Below are 19,839 nucleotides of genomic sequence, written 5' to 3'. Positions count from 1 at the left end.
AAAAAGTATAATTCAAGCCCAATTTCGTATCTCTAAAATACTCATCATTACAGTTCTAGTGTATACAGCTAATATTATGCAACCAAGGATTTGAAGTTAATTATTAATTATTTTTCTGAACTTTCAATATATTTATATACTTGGGTATTAAAAAAAATTAAGTGCGTATATATACTAGTCAACAGAAGTTTTTTTTTTTTTTTCCTTTGTCTATTAAAGTAAACATGCTCAATTTCAACTGAGTGCATTATTAATTGGATATATATGCATGACTTATTTCAATACAAAATTAAGTCCAAATATTTAGTTTACAATGCAAACATTCCGCTAGCTCGCTATAAATTTCCATCATAATTAAGCACTAAGCAGAAACCAAAAAGCAATAACATCCATATATCCAACCCTCCTAAGAGCACCCCAAAAACTGAACTAAAAGCCAACATGGAGTGTCGTGACATGCTCAATGCTCAAGCAGAGTTATGGAACCTAACCTTCAGTTTTCTCAAATCCATGACTCTAAAATGTGCAATTCAACTCGGTATTCCCACTACAATCCACAACAATGGCCAGCCCATGACACTTCATGAGCTTCATGCAGCGCTTTCACTTCCCATAAACAACAAACCTAATTTGTGGCGCCTTCTGCGCATGCTTACTCATTTAGGTTTCCTAGTTGTTCAGGATACTAGCAACAACAAAGAGGCAGTCTATGACCTTACTCCGATCTCACGCCTTGTTATTAACAAAGCCGACTCATCGAGTTTGTTGCCTTTTCCTTTAGCTATGTTGGATTTTACTTTAGTTAAACCATCACTTTATTTGGGTGATTGGTTCAAACAAGATAAGCTTGACAACTTTCAGATGGGCCATGGTTGCACCATATGGGAACTGACAGGCCAAAGGCCTGAATTTAACGCGCTGTTCAACGATGCAATGACAAGTGATAGTTCCTTTATATCTGATTATATAATCAATGACCATGGTAATGTATTCCAGGGAATATCTTCTTTAGTTGATGTAGGTGGTGGATCTGGATCTGTTGCTATTGCAATAGCTAAGGCTTTTCCAAAAATAGAGTGCATTGTTTTGGACCTGCCTCAAGTAGTAGGCCACCTTCCAACCGATGGTTTAGTAAAATTTGTTTCAGGAGACATGTTTAGCAACATTCCACCTGCTAATGCTGTTTTTCTCAAGGTACAGTAAAAAAAAATCCTGTTAGTATATTTTTCTGTGTTTGTGTGTCTTAATTAATATCAATTACTAGCATACATAAATTTATCATCTTCCATCAATTACAATTTCACTTAGTGGATCCTCCATGATTGGTGCGATGAAGATTGCATAAAGATATTACAACGATGCAAAGAGGCGATTCCTCCAAGAGATGCTGGGGGTAAGGTCATCATTATAGAGATGGTTGTTGGTTCGGTTGGTAGTATGCACCGAGAATCACAGCTGTTATTTGATATTTTAATGATGACGGTAGTGAATGGAAAGGAGCGAGATGAGGCGGAGTGGTGGAACTTATTTAAAGAAGCAGGATTTACTTCTTACAAGATTGTTGCTTCCCTCGGTGTTCGATCAATCATTGAAGTTTATCCTTAAATTTCATGAATTACATCCCAGAATTATGTACTCCTTCGCTTTTAAGTCTATTACTACTGTTGTATCCCTTCTAGTAATTTCATTGTAATAAAAATGTTATTTATGGTTCATTCCTATTTAATATTGTATTATTTTAGATCATCTCCTAACACAAAATTTTATGTAACTTGATATGTTTTTCTGGTCCAGTTTCACTTCTGGGAGTCCAAATATAATGCATCTCCATTTGTAATCATCTTTTTTAACTCCTCTAGTTTTATCTTATAGAATTCCACTGTTACGAAAGAAAATTTGTCGTATAGGGTACAATGAGTGCACCAGTTTATTTTAAAAATTTGTCTCTTGAAGAAATGAGTATACCAGTTGCAAAATTTCAGATGAAAGAGCTTCATACAAACTTCTGAATCGTGTATAGTTTTCATGTTTACTATACAATTTATTACGCATATCCTGAAATTCTTGCCTTACTGTCATGGTTCGAAAAATCGGCCGATTCCAAGTCAACTCGGAATTGGACGGAACCGGGCCGAAATTTACCCGAGTCTCGTGCCTACGCGAGTTTCTCAGCAAAACTCGGATGAAGCTTGACTCGGCCGAGTTTTCCGATTTTCTGGCTGAGTCAAGCCGAGTTAACCGAGTTTTACTCCGAGTTGAGCCGATTCAAAGCAAAAATGACAGATTCTATTAACCAGGACCGAGTCTCAGCCGGTTGTGCTGTCGTAGGTCGAGAAAACAATCAGCAGAAGAAAATAATTTTGTATTTTGGTGATTCAATTGAGTCAATTTTGTATTTTATGAAAGATAGTCGGAAGGATTTGGGGATTCGCCAGCAGAAAGAGGGGAGTAATTTTGATTGAGAACGAAGAACAAGAAAGGTTTAATCCTTATAAAATATTGAATAGACTAGGTTTATGTATGATGTATAGCACTGTTTTGAAATTTTAAGATGGTTAATAATGGACCATGTCTAGACTCTATACACATGTTATAAAATAAGGAGGAGCGGACTGGAACAGGTTATTAACCTGGATTTATTAAAAAGAGATGTTTAGATTGTCTAATTAAGGGTCGGTTAATTATTAAATAGAGACTTTATTTTAGTTATTTATTATTTTTACATGAGTAAAATTAAAATATTAATTGTTTATGAAATAAAATATTTCCTATGAAAATAAATTATCGCATATACAAAATAAAATATGAAAATATAAAAGTTAAAATAAAATATTTCATTTGTCTTTTGTGAATTTAATCATTTTTTGTTGTTTTTAAATTAGATAAATATTATTTTTTTAAGTAACACAGTGCAAATTTGATTGTCATATGTCCAGATTTAATTATTTTGAGTGTTGGAATGGAATATTTAACAAATCTGGTACAAAATATGCTTCTGCCAAAAAAATCTGAGTTTCCGATCCGATTCTTCCGATTCTGATTCCACGGTCAAGTATCCAATTCTGTTTCCGATTCCGACTTTCAGAACTATGCTTACCATTATGTTATATATATTGTGTAGTTATAGAATTTTGTGAACTAATTGCTTTAACAATCTGAATGCAAATTGATTCATGTATGGAATCAATGCTTTAGACATTAAAAATAAAAATAAAAATAGACGTCCAGTTTCAACTAGCACCAAAGCTCAAATGTCCAACAATGATTTTTACAACCTCATACAAGCTATATGATTAACCATTATATTTTAATTGCTACATTAAACAACATTTAGGAAATGAAAAAATATACATGATATATATCCTACCACATTAACATTAGCAAACTGATATTGCACTACAGTGAAATTGCCTCAACAGTGCCCCATTATTTCCATATTACTAGCATACATTCAAGCCACAACACTAAGCCAAATTGATACATCATACATCATAAAGTCCTTTTAAAGACAAACAAATAACACCAGATTAGCACCGGTAAATGGGGATATTTATATCTAAAGTAGAAACCAAATAGTTAACAGCATCAACTTCTTTTCCTGAGAATCATCATCTTTTGAAAAATGTCATAAATCATTTTTCCTCCACCTCATGTACTGTCAAATTGTCCATTTAATCAATTATCAAATTATCTATTTATCTACCATCTGCATTATAGAAAAAAAGGAAAAGAAATGGTGAAATATATAATTTCATTTGATTCCTTAAAAGTAAGAGCATGTAATACATAATTTAACAACACGAAAGACATTTTAGTTCTATTCAATTATGACATTTTCAAGCTAGATTCTGATACGAAATTTAATTGACATTTTCAAGATTCTGATACGAATTATATCTCGAACACTTCACAAAGCAATTTTAGAATGATAAACCAAATACAATTCATCTACAAAATTCTAGGGCACAATTAAAATCCAAATATGTGCATTGCGTTTTGCACATGTTTATTATGGCTTTTGTTTTTTTTCCTTGAATTTAACATCTTACTAAAAATATTTGTCTCCGTTAGGAAAAACGGATCTTGCCCCCATCATAGACAGTGTGACCATTGTTTTATTGAGAATATTGTTGTCCAGAAACAGATGTTTTGAAAAATTGAAAAGATGAAAAATTGAACTGTATCGAGAAAGCATTTTGAATAGACAGTGTGACCATTGCTTGTTGCTCACGTATGGCAACTCAAACCGATGGGTTCTGGATTGAGAGGGATCGTTAAAGGATAGGTGGAAATTATTGATGCCACTTGGACTGAGAGGGATCGTTAAAGAACTCTACAAATGATCTAAACCCTAACTAATACTGTGTCAAATCTTATTCACATTTTGTTCTTTGGAAATTTAATTTCTACAGATGGCAGAAAGTCCTTTAGCTGTCTACTTAAAATAAATAAATAAAGATGCATCATTCACAAAGTAGTACGTCCCGTACCCTGTCGCAAGCAAATTAGATTTCATATATATATAAAAAAATTAAATCGCTTGTGCAAACCTTGGAGCGGTAACTGTGGTGCCGGTAGGCCTGCTAATGAGCGGGTTTGGATTCAAACTTGGCCCAGCTCAATTAATGAAATCTGCAAAGCCCGTTCGACTAGGCCCGGATTTAAGAAGAGTAAGCCCCAACTTGGCCTGTAAATTCATGTTCAATATTGAGCCCGGTTCGGACTCAGCCCGTTCACCATAAGATCAGTTCGGCAAAACCCGTCGAATTTGCATGCAGTTCAGAAAAGCCCGTCTAACTAAATTGATCCATAAAACATAAACATTGTAGAGACTAGCATTTTGATTGAATAATAAAGTATATTGACTAAATAATCATGTATAATAAGATAAATAGTACATCATCTGTCAGCTAAGATGGCGTAGAAAACAAAACCAGAAAAATATGTTTAAATTTCAATTATCAAAATATGCTGGTTGAGAACCAATTGGTACTGTTTTTTTTTTTTTTTTTTTTCTTCTCGTAATTTAGTTTCCCTGTCAAAGTTAAGCCTGGGCCAAAAACTTAATTAAAAGAACAAAAACAGAAGGAAATAAAAAAGGGAGAATAATGAGGTCTACCAAGCTACTGGATTGGATGCATAAGGTGTTAGGAAACTGTATCTAAAACACTTCAAACCTCAGAGAAAACTGTATATATTATTTGAAAACCATACCAGTAAGGAACATAAACTATACCAGTACATACCTTACAGTGAAAACTAATGGTCCAAGTCTTCACTGAGTAATTATAATCAATCATCATTTCATTAATTTGTTTTAACTACGTAAGGTTTTCTAACTAGATTAAGGATTGCCATCACAGATTCAAGTTCAGATAGGTTGTGTAATTGATTAACTGAGGTAATTAAAACCTACTTAAGCAAACATCAAAATACTGCCCGATCTCAGAGAAAACTGTATATTAAAGAACTTGTGTTTTAACTTTTAAGAGTGCCTAAATCAAAGCACTTGCACTTAAGTATCGTAAATTATAATTTTTTGTTGCAAAAACACATACTTAATTGGCCAAAATATTTATTTATACCATTTAAAAAATAAGATAAACCAAATAACCACGTTTTCTCATAATTGGCCAAACTTTTGCAGAGATGAGCAATTAAATTTAGCTTGTGCAAAAATGCATGCTTAATTGGGCTGCAATCAATTCATACTCTGTGTATACTTGAACAAAAAGCATGATACTTTTTTTTTTTCTTGTGCAAGTATACCATGAGTGGCCACATCATGTCTTGTGTCATAATATAGTTCATTCCCACGAAGTTCCTCCAATTGCAATTAAGTGCAATCATCACAACTGTTAAATATATTATCACGACTGAGAAATAGAACACTATTTCCAATGTTCTTTACTCGACGCCATCGCTACTCATAATTAATCCACTTGTAAATATAAATCTGTTTAGGCTTTCCAAGGTATTCAGTGGTGAGGACTACAAGGGGCCCGTCATCTTCGGCATCTCCCTCAACTAGATGTATGCGATAACGCATGCTGTTGAAGTTGATTTTAGAAGGAAAGGTCCTCATGGTAAGGCTCTCAAGGTCATAGGCTAACACTTCCAGTTTAGTATTGTACACCAACTTATTATTGCAAGTGAAATTCATCAGAGTTTGACACGCATCCCTCATCATTATTCCAGTCCAGTGAGTATCACCTATTCAGCAGAAGCCCAACTCCCACTTAGGCAGATCCAATAACCAAGCAACGGCAACACAACCACGTTCTGAAGGATTGCAAGACAACACTACCTTTTGTACATAAAGTGTTGAGACTGAAGGAACAGAGCTCCCCCTATTAGAAATGGTTGGAGGGGCATCAAAGGAAGGAAGTTCAATGGACCTTCTGGTGATGGGGTTGTGCAACGACACACTCTTGTCACGCACTAGCACGAGTCAGCCATAATAGGAGCCATAGAGGCGCTTGCCGCTCACGTATGGCAACTCAAACTGATGGGTTCTGGACTGAGAGAGATCGTAAAAGGATAGGTAGCAATTTTCGAGGCCACTTCGGTTGTAAACACCACGAAGGGTGAGGAGAAGCCAGGGGGGTTGGCGAGGAAGATGACAGGGGTTGGGAGTTAAGGCTCTTTGCCATGCCTTGCAAACTGTCCCAAGATGAACATATTGAACGTTGGAGGTGGAAGCCTTCTCAGATATGAGGATTAACAACTCTGCTGGGAGATAAGCCCGATCTGATCCCATCTTGGCCACCTTGGATGGCAACTGTTTGAGTTGGAGCTCATCAACTACAAAGACCAAATCTACAATGAGTTGAAGAGATGGAAAGGAAACTAATCTACTTTCAGTCCCTGTTTATGTTTTTGATAAATGTTGATCATATCCACCAGTTCCTATTGAAACTATAAAGAGTTCATTACAATATTGGTACCAAACAGCTGGTACACAAAACTAAATCTAAAGAGCTAAACCTAAAAAGACATTATCTAAAGTCACCACAAACTTGGCAACCAACAAGATATAGCAAGTACTCAAAACATGTTAAGCAAAAAATCAAAAGCCCTAATTAGCAACTAATCAGCATTATCTTCAAAGATCTTTGCTTCTTTCATGTCTACTTCCAGACCCAAGGAGTGGGAACAGCATATGACTGGTATCCAAACTTAGTACCTGAGAAGGAAGACCTTCCACGTCACAAGGGGTCATTAGAGAAAGTTTAAAAAGGAATTGTCCCCTTTACCTTTACATAAAGAAACTAATTTTTTAAATTTCTTCAATAGAAAAATATTGTTCCAAAAAAGTTTGTTGATCAATGGTTAGTCTATCAGATATGTCCTAAAGTGAGTAAGAGTAATACTTCTAACAGTTGTAGTGCCTAACAGAGCTTTATAGAAATCCGTAATATGTTGTTTAAGAATAATTGGATCAAAAGTAACCTGTCCATCTATATGAAGAGATAGGATAGAATTTTTTTTCTAAAAGATGCTACAGTATGAAAAATCTTGGTGTTCATATCACCCTCTAAGGATCATTGTAGTTTAGCTTGTTGCTGCCAATAAAGTTCCTCATCACTATATATTTTATAGAGGGAGGATTGGCAGCCTGCCACCAAGTATAATCATCATCACCTAAAGTAGAGAGTTCTAATTTCCTTTCAAAATCTGCTATATCATCTAATAAGGATTGCTTAAGTCTTCTTGTTTCACCTCTAACATTGGCACTCGAAGCCTAATTTTCCTTCTAACAAATTGAAGCTTAAGCTTTCATTGATTACCGAAATCACTTACAATAGGCTATTCATATACCAGGTAGATATTAAGTCAATGAAAAGGTCATAGTACAAAAGATTAAGGGGTTGAGCTCAGATTGAACTCTAGGAAGGGATCGAACAGCTGAACTAGAGTAGTGGGTATGCCAACCAGTGGTACATAGAAAACGATCTAATAGTGCTTGAGAAGATGAGGTTTTTGATCTAGCCCAAGAAAATTTGCAATCGGAGAGGAAGCTTTAAAAGTTGACAATTGGAGACGAAAGAATTAAAGCGACAACTAAGAACAAAGTTAAAAGATTTTCCTTGTTTTGCAGATCTTGATCAGATCATATTAAAATTTCCACGAAGGAGCCGGGCATGAAAACCTAAATTACCCAATGAAGATAATTCAAACTATAGTAAAAAGCCATTCAAAATCCTCATAATTATTTTTAAGATGAATATAGATAAAAAAAAAAAAAAAAAGGTACCATTTCATTGAAGAACATAGAATTATCAATTCCTAGCAAAATACCAACTGAAGAACCAACAGAGGGTGTAAAATTCTAATACTGTATGTTTGAACTAAAAGAACACAGAGTACGATCTGTAAAAGTCTGCAATTTAGTTTCCTGAATACCTACAATATGTAATTTATGATCAGCTATTTTTTTTTTAAAAAACTCGCTTAGTAGAACAATTACCTAACCCACGAGAATTCCAGAATAGAATATCATAAAAAAAAAAAAATAAACCTTAATCAGGCTGTGTAGAGAGCATCTACCTAACTAATATCAACACAAGAAGAACTACAAACTTCTAAATTTTTGTATGACATCTAATTTGTGCTGCATGTCAGAACCAAGTGAAAAACCACTATCCTCAAAAAGTATAATAATTTCATCATCCGAAAAAGAAGAGTAAGGAAAATTATAAATCAGGGGAGTTGTACCTGACTGAGACACACCAACAGAACTTGTGCTACTAGTACCAGTCTCGTTTCCTCTACCAGCACCTTTAGCAGTGTCCTGCGTCGATGGTAAACGTGCATTGTGCCTAAGCTCGTCAGGAATTACTGGTAAGGCAACGCCCTTGCCTTTACCAGTAAGTGGTGCCTGATCAGGGGGAACTTTGGATATCCCTTGATCAACAGATGACGCTATTACCACGTCTTACAAGCCTGGTCCCAAGGGTCTTCCCCAACTGGCATCCCTAAATCAGACCGATTGGAACGAGAGAAGATCGATTGAACAACGGAATCGACCGAGTGAGAATCTTAAGTGCTCGGAGCGACTCGAGCGATGGAAATGCCGAGCCGATACGCCGCTCCTCAGTGCGATTTTGTGCAAGGTAGATCGGTTTTAACTTTCAACGGCTCATTAGAAGGCCTAGCTGGAAGAATAAGAGAGGAGATGGAAAGCTTCACGCGAAAGAGAAATTGGGCCGAAAAGATTTCATGGCCCATGTCGTGTTATTTTTTCAGCCCAATTTGTTTGATATTTGAGCAGGTCTAGGTTCAAGTGCGATTCGCTAGCTAGGTTAAATTAATTAAATTAAGAGTTTAATTAAAAGGAATGATTTAGATGTTGGCATTGAAATTTTTTCAAGTAATTAAACTAATTTAAATATTCATTTTTACTATGAATTAGTTTTTGATATTTTTACAAAAAAAAAAAAAAAAGTTGAACGTTAAAATTTTATCATACCAAATTAATTCATTAACTTACATATTCCTTCAATTTCTTTTTAAAATCTAAGTTATTCGTTTGTCATTTTTAACTTCCTTGAAAATCCAAGGACAGACTTTCGACATATTAGTTGAATCACTTGTAATTAATAAGGATATAATCCAAAATCTACACCTATTGTCACATTTCGGATTTTGATCCTATAAAGAGGACTTCTGTTTGGGTCCGATGCCCATTGGACCCAAAGTGGTTCTAATGGGTTCGGTAACCGTCAGATCTGTTTTAGGATTCGTGTATACGGATTTTAAAGCAAACGCGAAATTGGGGACGCGAATTCTAAAGCAGATCAGACGGTTAGCGAACCCATTAAAATCACTTTGAATCCAATGGACATCAGACCCAACCTGCTTCCTATGAAGAGTTATTAAAACAAAATTATTCATTTTCGGCCGACCAGCCGACCTACACCATCAAACAAAAATGAAACATAATTAACAAAATGATGTCAACTATATTGCTCAATAACCGATAATTTAACAACGTTTCTCTATAACAAGTTTTATAAAATTTAGTACTTAAAATACATCAAGTTAAATACTTCAAATATATGCAATTTTTTCTAGCATATTTAAACGAGACGATCACATGTCAGTCCTACAAATCAAGAAAAACAATGAAGGTCATAAATCATAGATGGGAATCAAGAGATAATTAAGGTAACTGATTTAGTGATTTACGGTTATAAAATGAAAATTTACGAAATTTTTTTTTTTTTTCAAGTATAAGGAAAAGGTCCAAAATATTTAATGGCATATCTAGCTACTATTATGTTCATTTTTTTAAGCTGAAATTATATTTTTTATTAAATATTTTCACCAAAAATATTATATTTTCCATTATTTCAATTAGATTTTTGTTTACCAAAGGGTTCAAAAAAATTATTATTGTGAAAAGGTACTATTGTATTCAATAAATAATCACTCAATTTCGGGATATTCGGCCTCCAAAAAAATTGTCTTCAAAATTTAAACAACCAATAATAAGAGAAATCACGCTATTGCTGCACATGTAACTTACTGATGAAATTAGTCCCTTTATAATTTAAATGATTACAATATCAAATTAAACGAAATAAATAAACTCAATTTTAGGATGAATCAAATTACGTTATACATAGAAAATAGGATATAAAACCTTTGTTTCATTCATTATAATTTTTTTAAGGTTATCCATTACGATATCTTTCTTACTTATATTTTTTTATATTTTATTTTTGAGAAAATAGTGCAAAGAGGGTCGATGAAATAGAAAACTAAAAACAGGTGTCCTCAGCATATTGGAATGGGAAAGAGCAATTTTCATGTATAGGCTCATCATATAAAAAGTACCAATTTTTTTATTAATATCTATCATTAAATAAAATACAAATATTTATAAATTTTGAGTATTTATTAATTATAAAAATGTCGAAATCGTTAAACAATCTGGCTGCCGCTGTTAGCAGGAATTGTGTCTTCTTCTTTTTATATACCCTTAAAAAAAATAGCAAATGTGCCTTCAGTTTTCAAAAAAATTGAAAACTAACCAAACCGCCCACTAGATGGTTTGGTACAGGTAGACGCTGAAGGGGGAATGAAATCCGCTGTTATTTTCTTTCCGTGAACAGTAACCCTGCTATCTTTGTTTTTCTGAATCCAACCGTTCAATTCTTTTCGGAAACGAATCTCAAAACAATTTTTTTTAAACTTTTTTGTGCACATATCTCAAGATAATTCAATGACTGAATTTGAAAAAACAGGAATAGCAGAAACATTGTTCATGCAGGAGAATAATAGCAGATTTTGATCCGCTGAAGGGTGGCCAGTGTCAAGAGCAAACCGCTTCTTAGTGGAGCGGTTAGGTTAGTTTCCAAATTTTTTGAAAACTGAAAGCATATTTGCTGGTTTTTTTTTTTTTTTTTTTTTTTTTTTTTAAGGGTATGTGAAGACGAACGGGAATTGTGTGGTTTGAAATTTTAAATTGAAAAGAAATGCTGCCGTTGTTTTCTTCCATCTCATATTCTCATTTGTGTGGCAAAAATGCCTTCCGTTTCTTTCCACTCTTGACCAAACTTAAATTATATTTGAAGCCTAATTTGTTCCATGCAATCAACCACATCTAACATTTGACCTGAATTTTGAGGTGTCCTATCAAAAAAATTTACAAAATTATTTAATTTGTGTCAATTCAATCTTTCGGTCAATAATTCGATCACTTCAAATACTGATGACGTGTATCATGTAAAATATTTATGTTTCAAAATTTCACAAAAAGTAAATGATTAATATGTTAATGCTTCTTTCATTATTGTTTCTTTAATTATCATGGTAATTATTCTGAAAATTTAGAAATGTTGGTCTATATATAGATACATATATAGAGGTTAGTTAATATCAAAACATTTGTTGTGGAACAAATGTTTCATTTTTTTTATATTTTTAAAGTCCAAACAGTCGATCCAAATCATTCATTCAACATTCAATCTATGATAAAATGTGCTTGGAGATCAAATTTTACATTTTTTTGAAATTTTATTACAATTTATTCAGTCAGTTTTAAAATCGTTGTTTTCAATGATTCAAATTTTTTTTACTGTTAATTAAAATTAATAATTTTAAAATTAGCTTAATTAATAGTAAAAGAATTCCAAGAAAACTAAAAAATTGGTCTTCAAGCACATTTTAATATAGATATCACATCTAATAATTTGGATCGACCGTTTGAACTTTCAAAATTGGAAAACCAATTGATTTTACCACATGTCCAGGACAAATGTTTTGATATTAGCCAACCCACTACACCCCCCCCCCCCCCCCCCCCCCCCCCTCTCTATATATATAGAGGAGGGATCCAATTATATCATTTTATGATGACACATCTTGACACCATAATTTTATAAGTCATTTTTGCAATTTCAAAATTCAAATAGTCGATCCGAATCGTTTAGCGTGATGTCCATATTAAAATGTGCTTGAGGACCAAATTTGATATTTTTTGGAAATTTATTACTATTTATTTAGATTTTTTTTAAATTGTTGCTTTTCAATGATCCAAAATTGTCAGAAAACAACAATTTTATACACATCTTAATAAATACTAAAAAAATTCAAAAAATGTAAAATTTGGTCTCCAAACACATTTTAATATGGAGATCATGTTGAACGATTCGGATCATCTGTTTAGATTTTAAAATCACAAAAATAACTTATAAAAATATGATATCAAGATGTGTCACCATAAAATAGTGCAATTGGATCCCTCCTCATATATATATATATATATAATGGTCAATGGGCAAGAAACCCAGTAACAGATGTACAATTAATAAGAAAAGTTTTATACACAATATTTACAGATCTAACTACACCTACTGATTTCCTATATATTTTCCTCTAATGTTATATGATATCTCATGTAAAATTGAAAAGCAAATTAAACAAACATAGACGCTCTCCGTCTTCACCACCCTGCCAGATTTACTTGTGCTGATCTGCTAGATATTTTGGCGCCATACGACAATATCCAGGATGGTGTCAGTGATAAGGATCTGCACCAGCTTGCTCTTGTTGGCGAACATTTCTATTCCTCTTTCGCCACAACTATGATGGTCCTGTTGCTCAGAATTCGAATCCTCTCCAGAACCGTGAAAGGAAATCTTTTATATTTAGTGGATCCGGACCGGGTTTTTTTTTTTTTTTTTTTAATTTGGCACGAATCTCAAATATCAAATAATACTATTTTGAATATGCACTATTTTTTTTAGTTAATTTGAAGTCGTAAAGTAGACCAATCTCTAAATAGCGTTTATCGCATCATAGCGGGGAGCCTCCAAAAAAAGCTATAGCGAATAGCGTCGCTATAGCGAAAGCTATGTCACATAGCGTTTTTTTTATTTTTATAAAAAATATATTATATATTTGTACTAAATATCGATATTATTTAGTCTCATAGAACAATAAATAATACCAAATTGATTAAAAAATTATAATATTCATATTGAACCAATACAAAGTTCAAATTGCGACTCAAAATATCCATAGTAATACTAATATCATAAACTATCGATCTTTTTCTATTCAAAATATCATCAACATCATAACATAATTTATCTTTTTTCTATTTAAATTTCAAAATAACTTAGAAATTGAAAAGAAAAAAATTCATACTTCTAGTAAAAATGTAAACTAAATAGATGATCTTTGAAGAAATTCTTGTTAATTAGTCCCTAAAATTTTCATAATTTATAAATTATTTATTTGATTTATCATCAGTTAAAAAAAACTAATGGCAAAATGAAAAATTTATTATAGCGGACCTGAATTTGATATAATGTAATATTCATCAAAATTAAACAATATCTTCACCATTTATTTATTTTAAAGCCCATATAAATTGAAAAAAAAAAAGCTCATGTTGCATAACGCTCGCTTTTTGCGCTACACGCTATGCGCTATAGCGTCCGTAGCTCAAATAGCGTGTGTTAATGCTATAGCTTAGCATTTAGAGTCCAAAAATGTTATAGCGTACTATTTAGAACACTAGTAACAACTAACAAGATTTGCCAATAATTCAGATTTGAACGCACTGCGAATCGATCAATGAATAAACAATAATTCACGAATTAAATAAATTATTTGTGAATTTTATAAATTTTGCTTTATTATACGCGTTTTTTTTAGAAAAATCGTCGCACATTTGACTTCGCAGCGAATAAGTTAATACACATTTTGGGTTTTAGCTTCTCTTACGAGGAATTCGCATCCTCCGAGATATCTCATATTTTGCGTGACTTTTTGGAAAATCTTAACCGTTGCAATACATTCTACGCGAATCTCAGAGCTCAAATAATACTGGCCCCTACATCATGACCTCCGAAGAGGCACCGAACACGTCGGTCACGCAAAATATGAGATATCTCAGAAACGCACTCTCTTACGAGAGGGCAAGCTGTCAGTAATTACAACCCACGTATTTTTTTACTTTTGAGTACTTGTGAGTTTGAGGTAAAATTTAATAATAAATTATATATAATTTTGATAAATACTTATCTGATTGGAGAGACTTGACCGACATTTTTGTTAATATCCAACTTTAATTAGAAATTATCAAATTTGTTCTCAAAATTTAGTGTTTTTTTGTGTCCAAACCGGTTTGGCCACTAGGCCTGTTTCAAAAAATAAAAAAGGCCAGTTTGGGAATTTAATTTTTTATTTTATTTTAAGAAACTATGAAATTCGATTTTTTTTTAAATATTTGTTAAACTAATTCTTTTCATGTATAATTAACATAATTATAGTCAAAGGTTTAAATAACTTTTATCGCATTATAGCATAATGGATAAAAACATGACGCTATAGTGCGAAATAGCGCCAATAGCGTAATTTAAGACACTATGATATCTTCGTCATTTAGCGTCATTAGCGTATTTACTGTCACACCCCAAACCAGGAATTTTGAATTAAGGTGTGATCAACCTCGCCTCGTGCTTAATTAATCATTAAGCACGCAAGGCTAATCATCAATAATAAATCAAACAGCAGCGGAAGAAAAATAATATAAATATCAAGCATCAGTCACATAGCAAATAAATAAACATACACATACATAACATATAATTCGATCCATCTCGGATCCAAATCACACCATCTATAGAAGGGGATACATGATCTATCGAGCTCGTATATATAACACAGAAAATACGGGACTCGTAAACCTAATCAAAAGCCTAATCCTAACTAGGTCAAGTGGTGTGGCCCTCGGGAGCAACTCCTGACAACTCCTGCTGCGAATCGCTAGATGCTGTACCTAAAACCCACGAAACAACTTGTGGGTGAGCGACGAATCGCCCAGTATGTAACCCAGAATTATCCCCTCATGGATCCTCTACGGTCAAAGCACTTTTATTTATAAAATGAATACAATTAAAAATATGCACATGTGTGAACCTATATTAATATCTAATAGAACTTATAATATTTTTGAATGATGTCATAATGCGATTATTCTATTATGCCAACATGCGAAATAAATCCAAAATAAAATCAAGGTGTAATATCGGATATAAATCAAATCGAAATCCAGTACTCATTGCACTGTTAGTAGTAGTAGTAGTAGTAGTAGTAGTCGTAGTCGTAGTCGTAGTAGTAGTAGTAGTAGTAGTAGTAGTAGTAGTAGTAGTAGTAATAATATGGATAAAGTAAATCACCCCGTGCCGTGCCAATAGGATCACAAGATCCAGCAATATAATCCAAGGACTGTGATCAGAGTGCAATGATACCCGTTGCCTAGTGACATCGAGCATTGCTCCACAAGAACAGCACACTAGCCGATGGTTATATCAAAATCCGGTGTGTCATCTCGCCTAATGATTCATCACCCAAACATATCCAATAGAAGAAATCATACAATGCAAGTCGTAAAAAGCTAATCTCTTCCCTCATGAGCAGGAGAGAACTCTACCGTTCGGCCAGACCAATAGGACACCACACATAGATTCTACCCAAACCGGTGCTGGAACCCCGTACAAGATTCTACCCAAGACTCGCCGGTCTTGGAATCTCGCACAAGATTCTACCCAACACTACCCGGCTTGGAATCCCATTCTAGGCAAAGTAGCTACTAATGTAGGGAAGGAATAAATCCCGAATCGTCCGTGCCTCAGGGCTCGAGTCCGGCCCGCACGCAATGGTAAAATGAATCGAAAAAGATATATAATCAGAGTTTATACATATAATATAAATCCTAAAGCCATCCAAGAATCAAGTGACCCTCGGCTCAGTGGCTGTCGGGCCGTCCCATGCCAAGTGACACCAAGATGGAACGAAGTCACTCAGCTCTGCTCAGCTCTCACCAATGCATGCATATGCACGTAAAATAATAATAATATATTGTCTTCCACGAGAAGAAGAAAAACTAATAATCTAATATTCTAATAATACTTATATATAATATTATTTAATTACTCTACTCCTAAAATACAGTAAATTCAAATTTTTCAGGATTTATGCAATTCTACCTATAGTGCAGAAATGATAAACATGCTCTAAAATTTTAATGCAACTACTTAAAAATAAAGTGCGGATGTCAGGTCAGATGGAACGACTGGTAAGAGTACGCCCACGAAAATAATAATTCAGATATCCCACACCTGAGGGGGCTGGAGTCTCTATCGCTAATAATCAGCGTGCTCCGCGTATACTCCCAACTACGGGTCAGTCGGATCGGCCCATGGGTCGGACTCGTACGGAGTTGACTGATCTGTGATCACGTAATTTAAACTAATTAAAATCTACGCTAATTTATTCTAACCCTCGTCCCAGTTAATGTGCAAGTCAATTTCTCAATTAGTTCGATTTTATAAAATTACCGATTCAGTCAGTCTGACTGATCCGGTTAGGCATATATTAATTATTCAATTTCATGTCATCGAGCTTAGCGTTAATCTTAATTTCTTTATAGGTTCGTCAGATATTGATTATTCACTTTGATGTAACTCAATCTAACTTAATCCTAAATAAATTCATATTTAATCATTTAATTTGAAGGTATATTGTTTGTGAAAACTTAAATGTCGAATTACCCGCAGACCAAAATAATTATTCGAGAGCTATGGTAAATCTTACGTGTTTTACTTAACTAACATATTTTAATTTCCTATCTACTTGATTCTAAACGGACTATAGTTAATTTTAAATGGGTCAAAATTCGATCTCGAAAGTTAATTTATAATTAAAATCCCTAAGGCAAATAATTTAATAAAATATATTAATTATATGATTATTGCGAAATTTATAATCCATTTTAATATAGTTAAGCTATTTTATATTTTAGATGTATAATTCGTTTTATAAAATTAAAAACGAAACTCTTAATTAGTTTACGTGTTTCTAATTAATTTATTCCTAAGTCGCGCAATTCGTTATTTTTATAACTAATTTAATTTCTACGTTTAATTAACCGTTTCGAATCTAAGTCCATAACAAATATTTTTTGTTGCTAATTAATTGTCCTTTATTAATTAGCAATGAATTAATAACAACAAATTTTTGTACAAGTTCGAAAAATGTTTAAAAGAATTATTTTAACTTTAAAAACTTTTTATAAAACTTTTATTTTAGTTTACTGTGTTGGGTGTTTTAATTTGGTTTGTTTCGGGATCATACAGGTGTCCAATCGGGTTATTTTAGTATCTGCTCAAATTATGTTATGAGCTATCATCGAGGCATCAAGACCCTGGACGGTATAATCATTTTCCGAATAAATTTAAGTTTACATAAGCATCCGGTTTTATTCGGTTACATTATTAAAACCTAAATTTTTAAAAGACGTCTTTTAATCCGTCAATTCCTTGATACCTTTCGGCCCTTTTGACTTAACAACTATATTCCCACTTAATTTAATTAAAGGCCCATAATTTAAAAAAAGGATCCAAGTCCTTAATTAATTAAGTCCAATTCGGATTGGGCCTAAGCCCAATAAATTTTCAGCCGAACTCAACAAGCAAAAAGGGCCAAGCCCAATAACATCACATATTCACATTAGCCCCTGAATTTTTAAAATTCTTTCAAGGGCCTATTTTATTCACAATCAACCCTAAACTTCCAGATACTCACAATTTGGTCCCTGTCAGTTCCAAGTCTGGTAAAACACATCAAAATCGTACCAGTAAATTACGGGACTGGTACACTGGTACCAGTCACATGCACCATTCAACAACACATCATCCACATAGACATTATCAATACAGAACCAGCAAAACCAGTCAAGGAACTGGTCAGAACAAGGCACAAGCCATACCAGTAACAACAGAACAGAGCAGAGAGCAAGGCAACAAGAAATCAAGCACCACAGAACAGACCAGAACAGGTACTGGTACGGTACCGGTCAAGCATCAACCAAGCCATAGCAAACACAAGCACATACACATACTGGTCTGAGCGAACCAGAACAGAAAAAGGAAGGGGGAAAAGGGGAAGGGGGGCGGCCATGAGGATAAGGCACACAACCTAAGTCAGGTCCTTGTCGAGAAAATCAACAACTCGTGCAAAGAGAAAATCCGATCAATTTAAACGAGCACTACAGAAATTTACCCGATTGAGCTAGCACGAGATGGATTGGGAAAAGAACGGTCGGCTCCAAGCGAATACCAGAACAGCACCAGGCTGACACCAGCACGGCACCAAGCAAGCGCCAGTCATAACAGTCACAACAATCACCAAGCTCACCAGCAAGCACAGCAACAGCCAAGTCACAAAACCGAAAACCCCAAACCCTAGGGTTTTGGGAGATCACAGTAAACACAGAAAAAGGAGGGGAATAGAGTGAATAGCCTTAACACATGAGCGAAAACAGAACCAGAAAGGAAATAAAGGGAGGGGCAGAGGGGTATATATATACCCAGAAAAACGAGAGACCACACGCAATAATCAGTACGGCCAAGCCCTCTAACAGGGTTGGCACGATAGTCACACCGGGCAGGTGAATTTGGCGCACAAGTCAAGCTCTCGCGTGAAAGGCGGAGGGTTCTCTGACAACTGACGGGACACCGAGAGAGAGAGGGAGCGGGAAGTGATTCCTTCTACACGAAGGAACGGAATATAGAGGGGACTCACTGAATGGGGCCGGGGTGCAGAGAGAGAAGAGATGGTAGGTTTAGGGTTTTTACGAGAGGGATTGCGGAGGAGGAGAAAAGAGGGAACGAGAGAGAGAGGTGGGTCTGCGTTGTAAGTGAGAAGGAGAGGAAGAGAGACTGGAGAGGAGGGGCGGACCCGAATAGGGGGTCAAATGGGGTTAAATCTCCATGCCTCCATTTAATTTGAATTTCAAGGGGTGGGATGCCTTCAAGATCCGAGTTTCGATCAAATCCAAGGGTTCTAAGAATTTAGAGTTTATATAACTTGATTGTTTGATCCAAAATACATTTCTTTTGTAAATTCGAATCAAGGTTTTATAATATTTTTTTATAGCATCATGCAAATATTATCAAGTGTTTATAATTTGATTTTAGAATCCGAATAATTCAATATTGATTAGCGTATATGTATATATATATATAATTATTCAATTTAAATTCCACAGTTTTACAATGAACGAAGTTGTAACTTTTATATAATATTATTCGTACGAAAATTGATATATTTATTCTACTATTTACAAATCTATTTATTTATTTTCTTACACCAGTCATTTTATTTTATTTTCAAATCCTCATTTTAACCACATAGCTTCATCGGTTATTTATATCTCGAAATTTTCAGTTTACATTATAAATTGATAATATAATTCTAAATGATCATTAGTTTAATTTGTAAAAATTTTAACTTGAGTGAAAATTTTAATTTAGCATA

General features: G+C 34.0%; 1 protein-coding gene, 1 long non-coding RNA gene and 1 pseudogene across 3 annotated transcripts; 1 reads left to right on the top strand and 2 right to left on the bottom strand.

Annotated features, from left to right (window-relative positions):
- Positions 1-341: 341 nt before the first annotated feature.
- Positions 342-1,739, top strand: LOC144546939 (trans-resveratrol di-O-methyltransferase-like). Its single transcript, XM_078295532.1, has 2 exons — positions 342-1,194; positions 1,309-1,739. The coding sequence occupies exons 1-2, from the start codon at positions 442-444 to the stop codon at positions 1,603-1,605; spliced, it is 1,050 nt and encodes a 349-aa protein (XP_078151658.1). The 5' UTR covers positions 342-441; the 3' UTR covers positions 1,606-1,739.
- A 4,039-nt stretch (positions 1,740-5,778) lies between these two features.
- LOC144546941 (uncharacterized) lies at positions 5,779-8,928 on the bottom strand (annotated as a pseudogene). Its single transcript, XR_013508916.1, has 2 exons — positions 8,719-8,928; positions 5,779-6,804 (listed from the first exon to the last, which is right to left on the bottom strand). The product of XR_013508916.1 is annotated as an uncharacterized LOC144546941 (transcript).
- A 6,273-nt stretch (positions 8,929-15,201) lies between these two features.
- Positions 15,202-18,643, bottom strand: LOC144546942 (uncharacterized). Its single transcript, XR_013508917.1, has 3 exons — positions 18,583-18,643; positions 16,641-16,750; positions 15,202-15,298 (listed from the first exon to the last, which is right to left on the bottom strand). It is a non-coding gene; the product is annotated as an uncharacterized LOC144546942 (long non-coding RNA).
- Positions 18,644-19,839: the final 1,196 nt, after the last annotated feature.

The sequence above is a fragment of the Carex rostrata genome, chromosome 30 (genome assembly GCF_964058835.1).
Source record: "Carex rostrata chromosome 30, lpCarRost1.2, whole genome shotgun sequence".
Lineage (NCBI taxonomy): Eukaryota > Viridiplantae > Streptophyta > Magnoliopsida > Poales > Cyperaceae > Carex > Carex rostrata.
The sequence above is the reverse complement of the archived record's forward strand: the minus strand, read 5'-3'. Positions and strand labels throughout refer to the sequence as shown.

Coding starts and splice junctions, on each gene's coding strand:
- LOC144546939 (XM_078295532.1), top strand. CDS start 442: ATGGAGTGTCGTGACATGCTCAATGCTCAAGCAGAGTTATGGAACCTA. Junction 1,195..1,308: donor CTAATGCTGTTTTTCTCAAG/GTACAGTAAAAA, acceptor AATTTCACTTAG/TGGATCCTCCATGATTGGTG.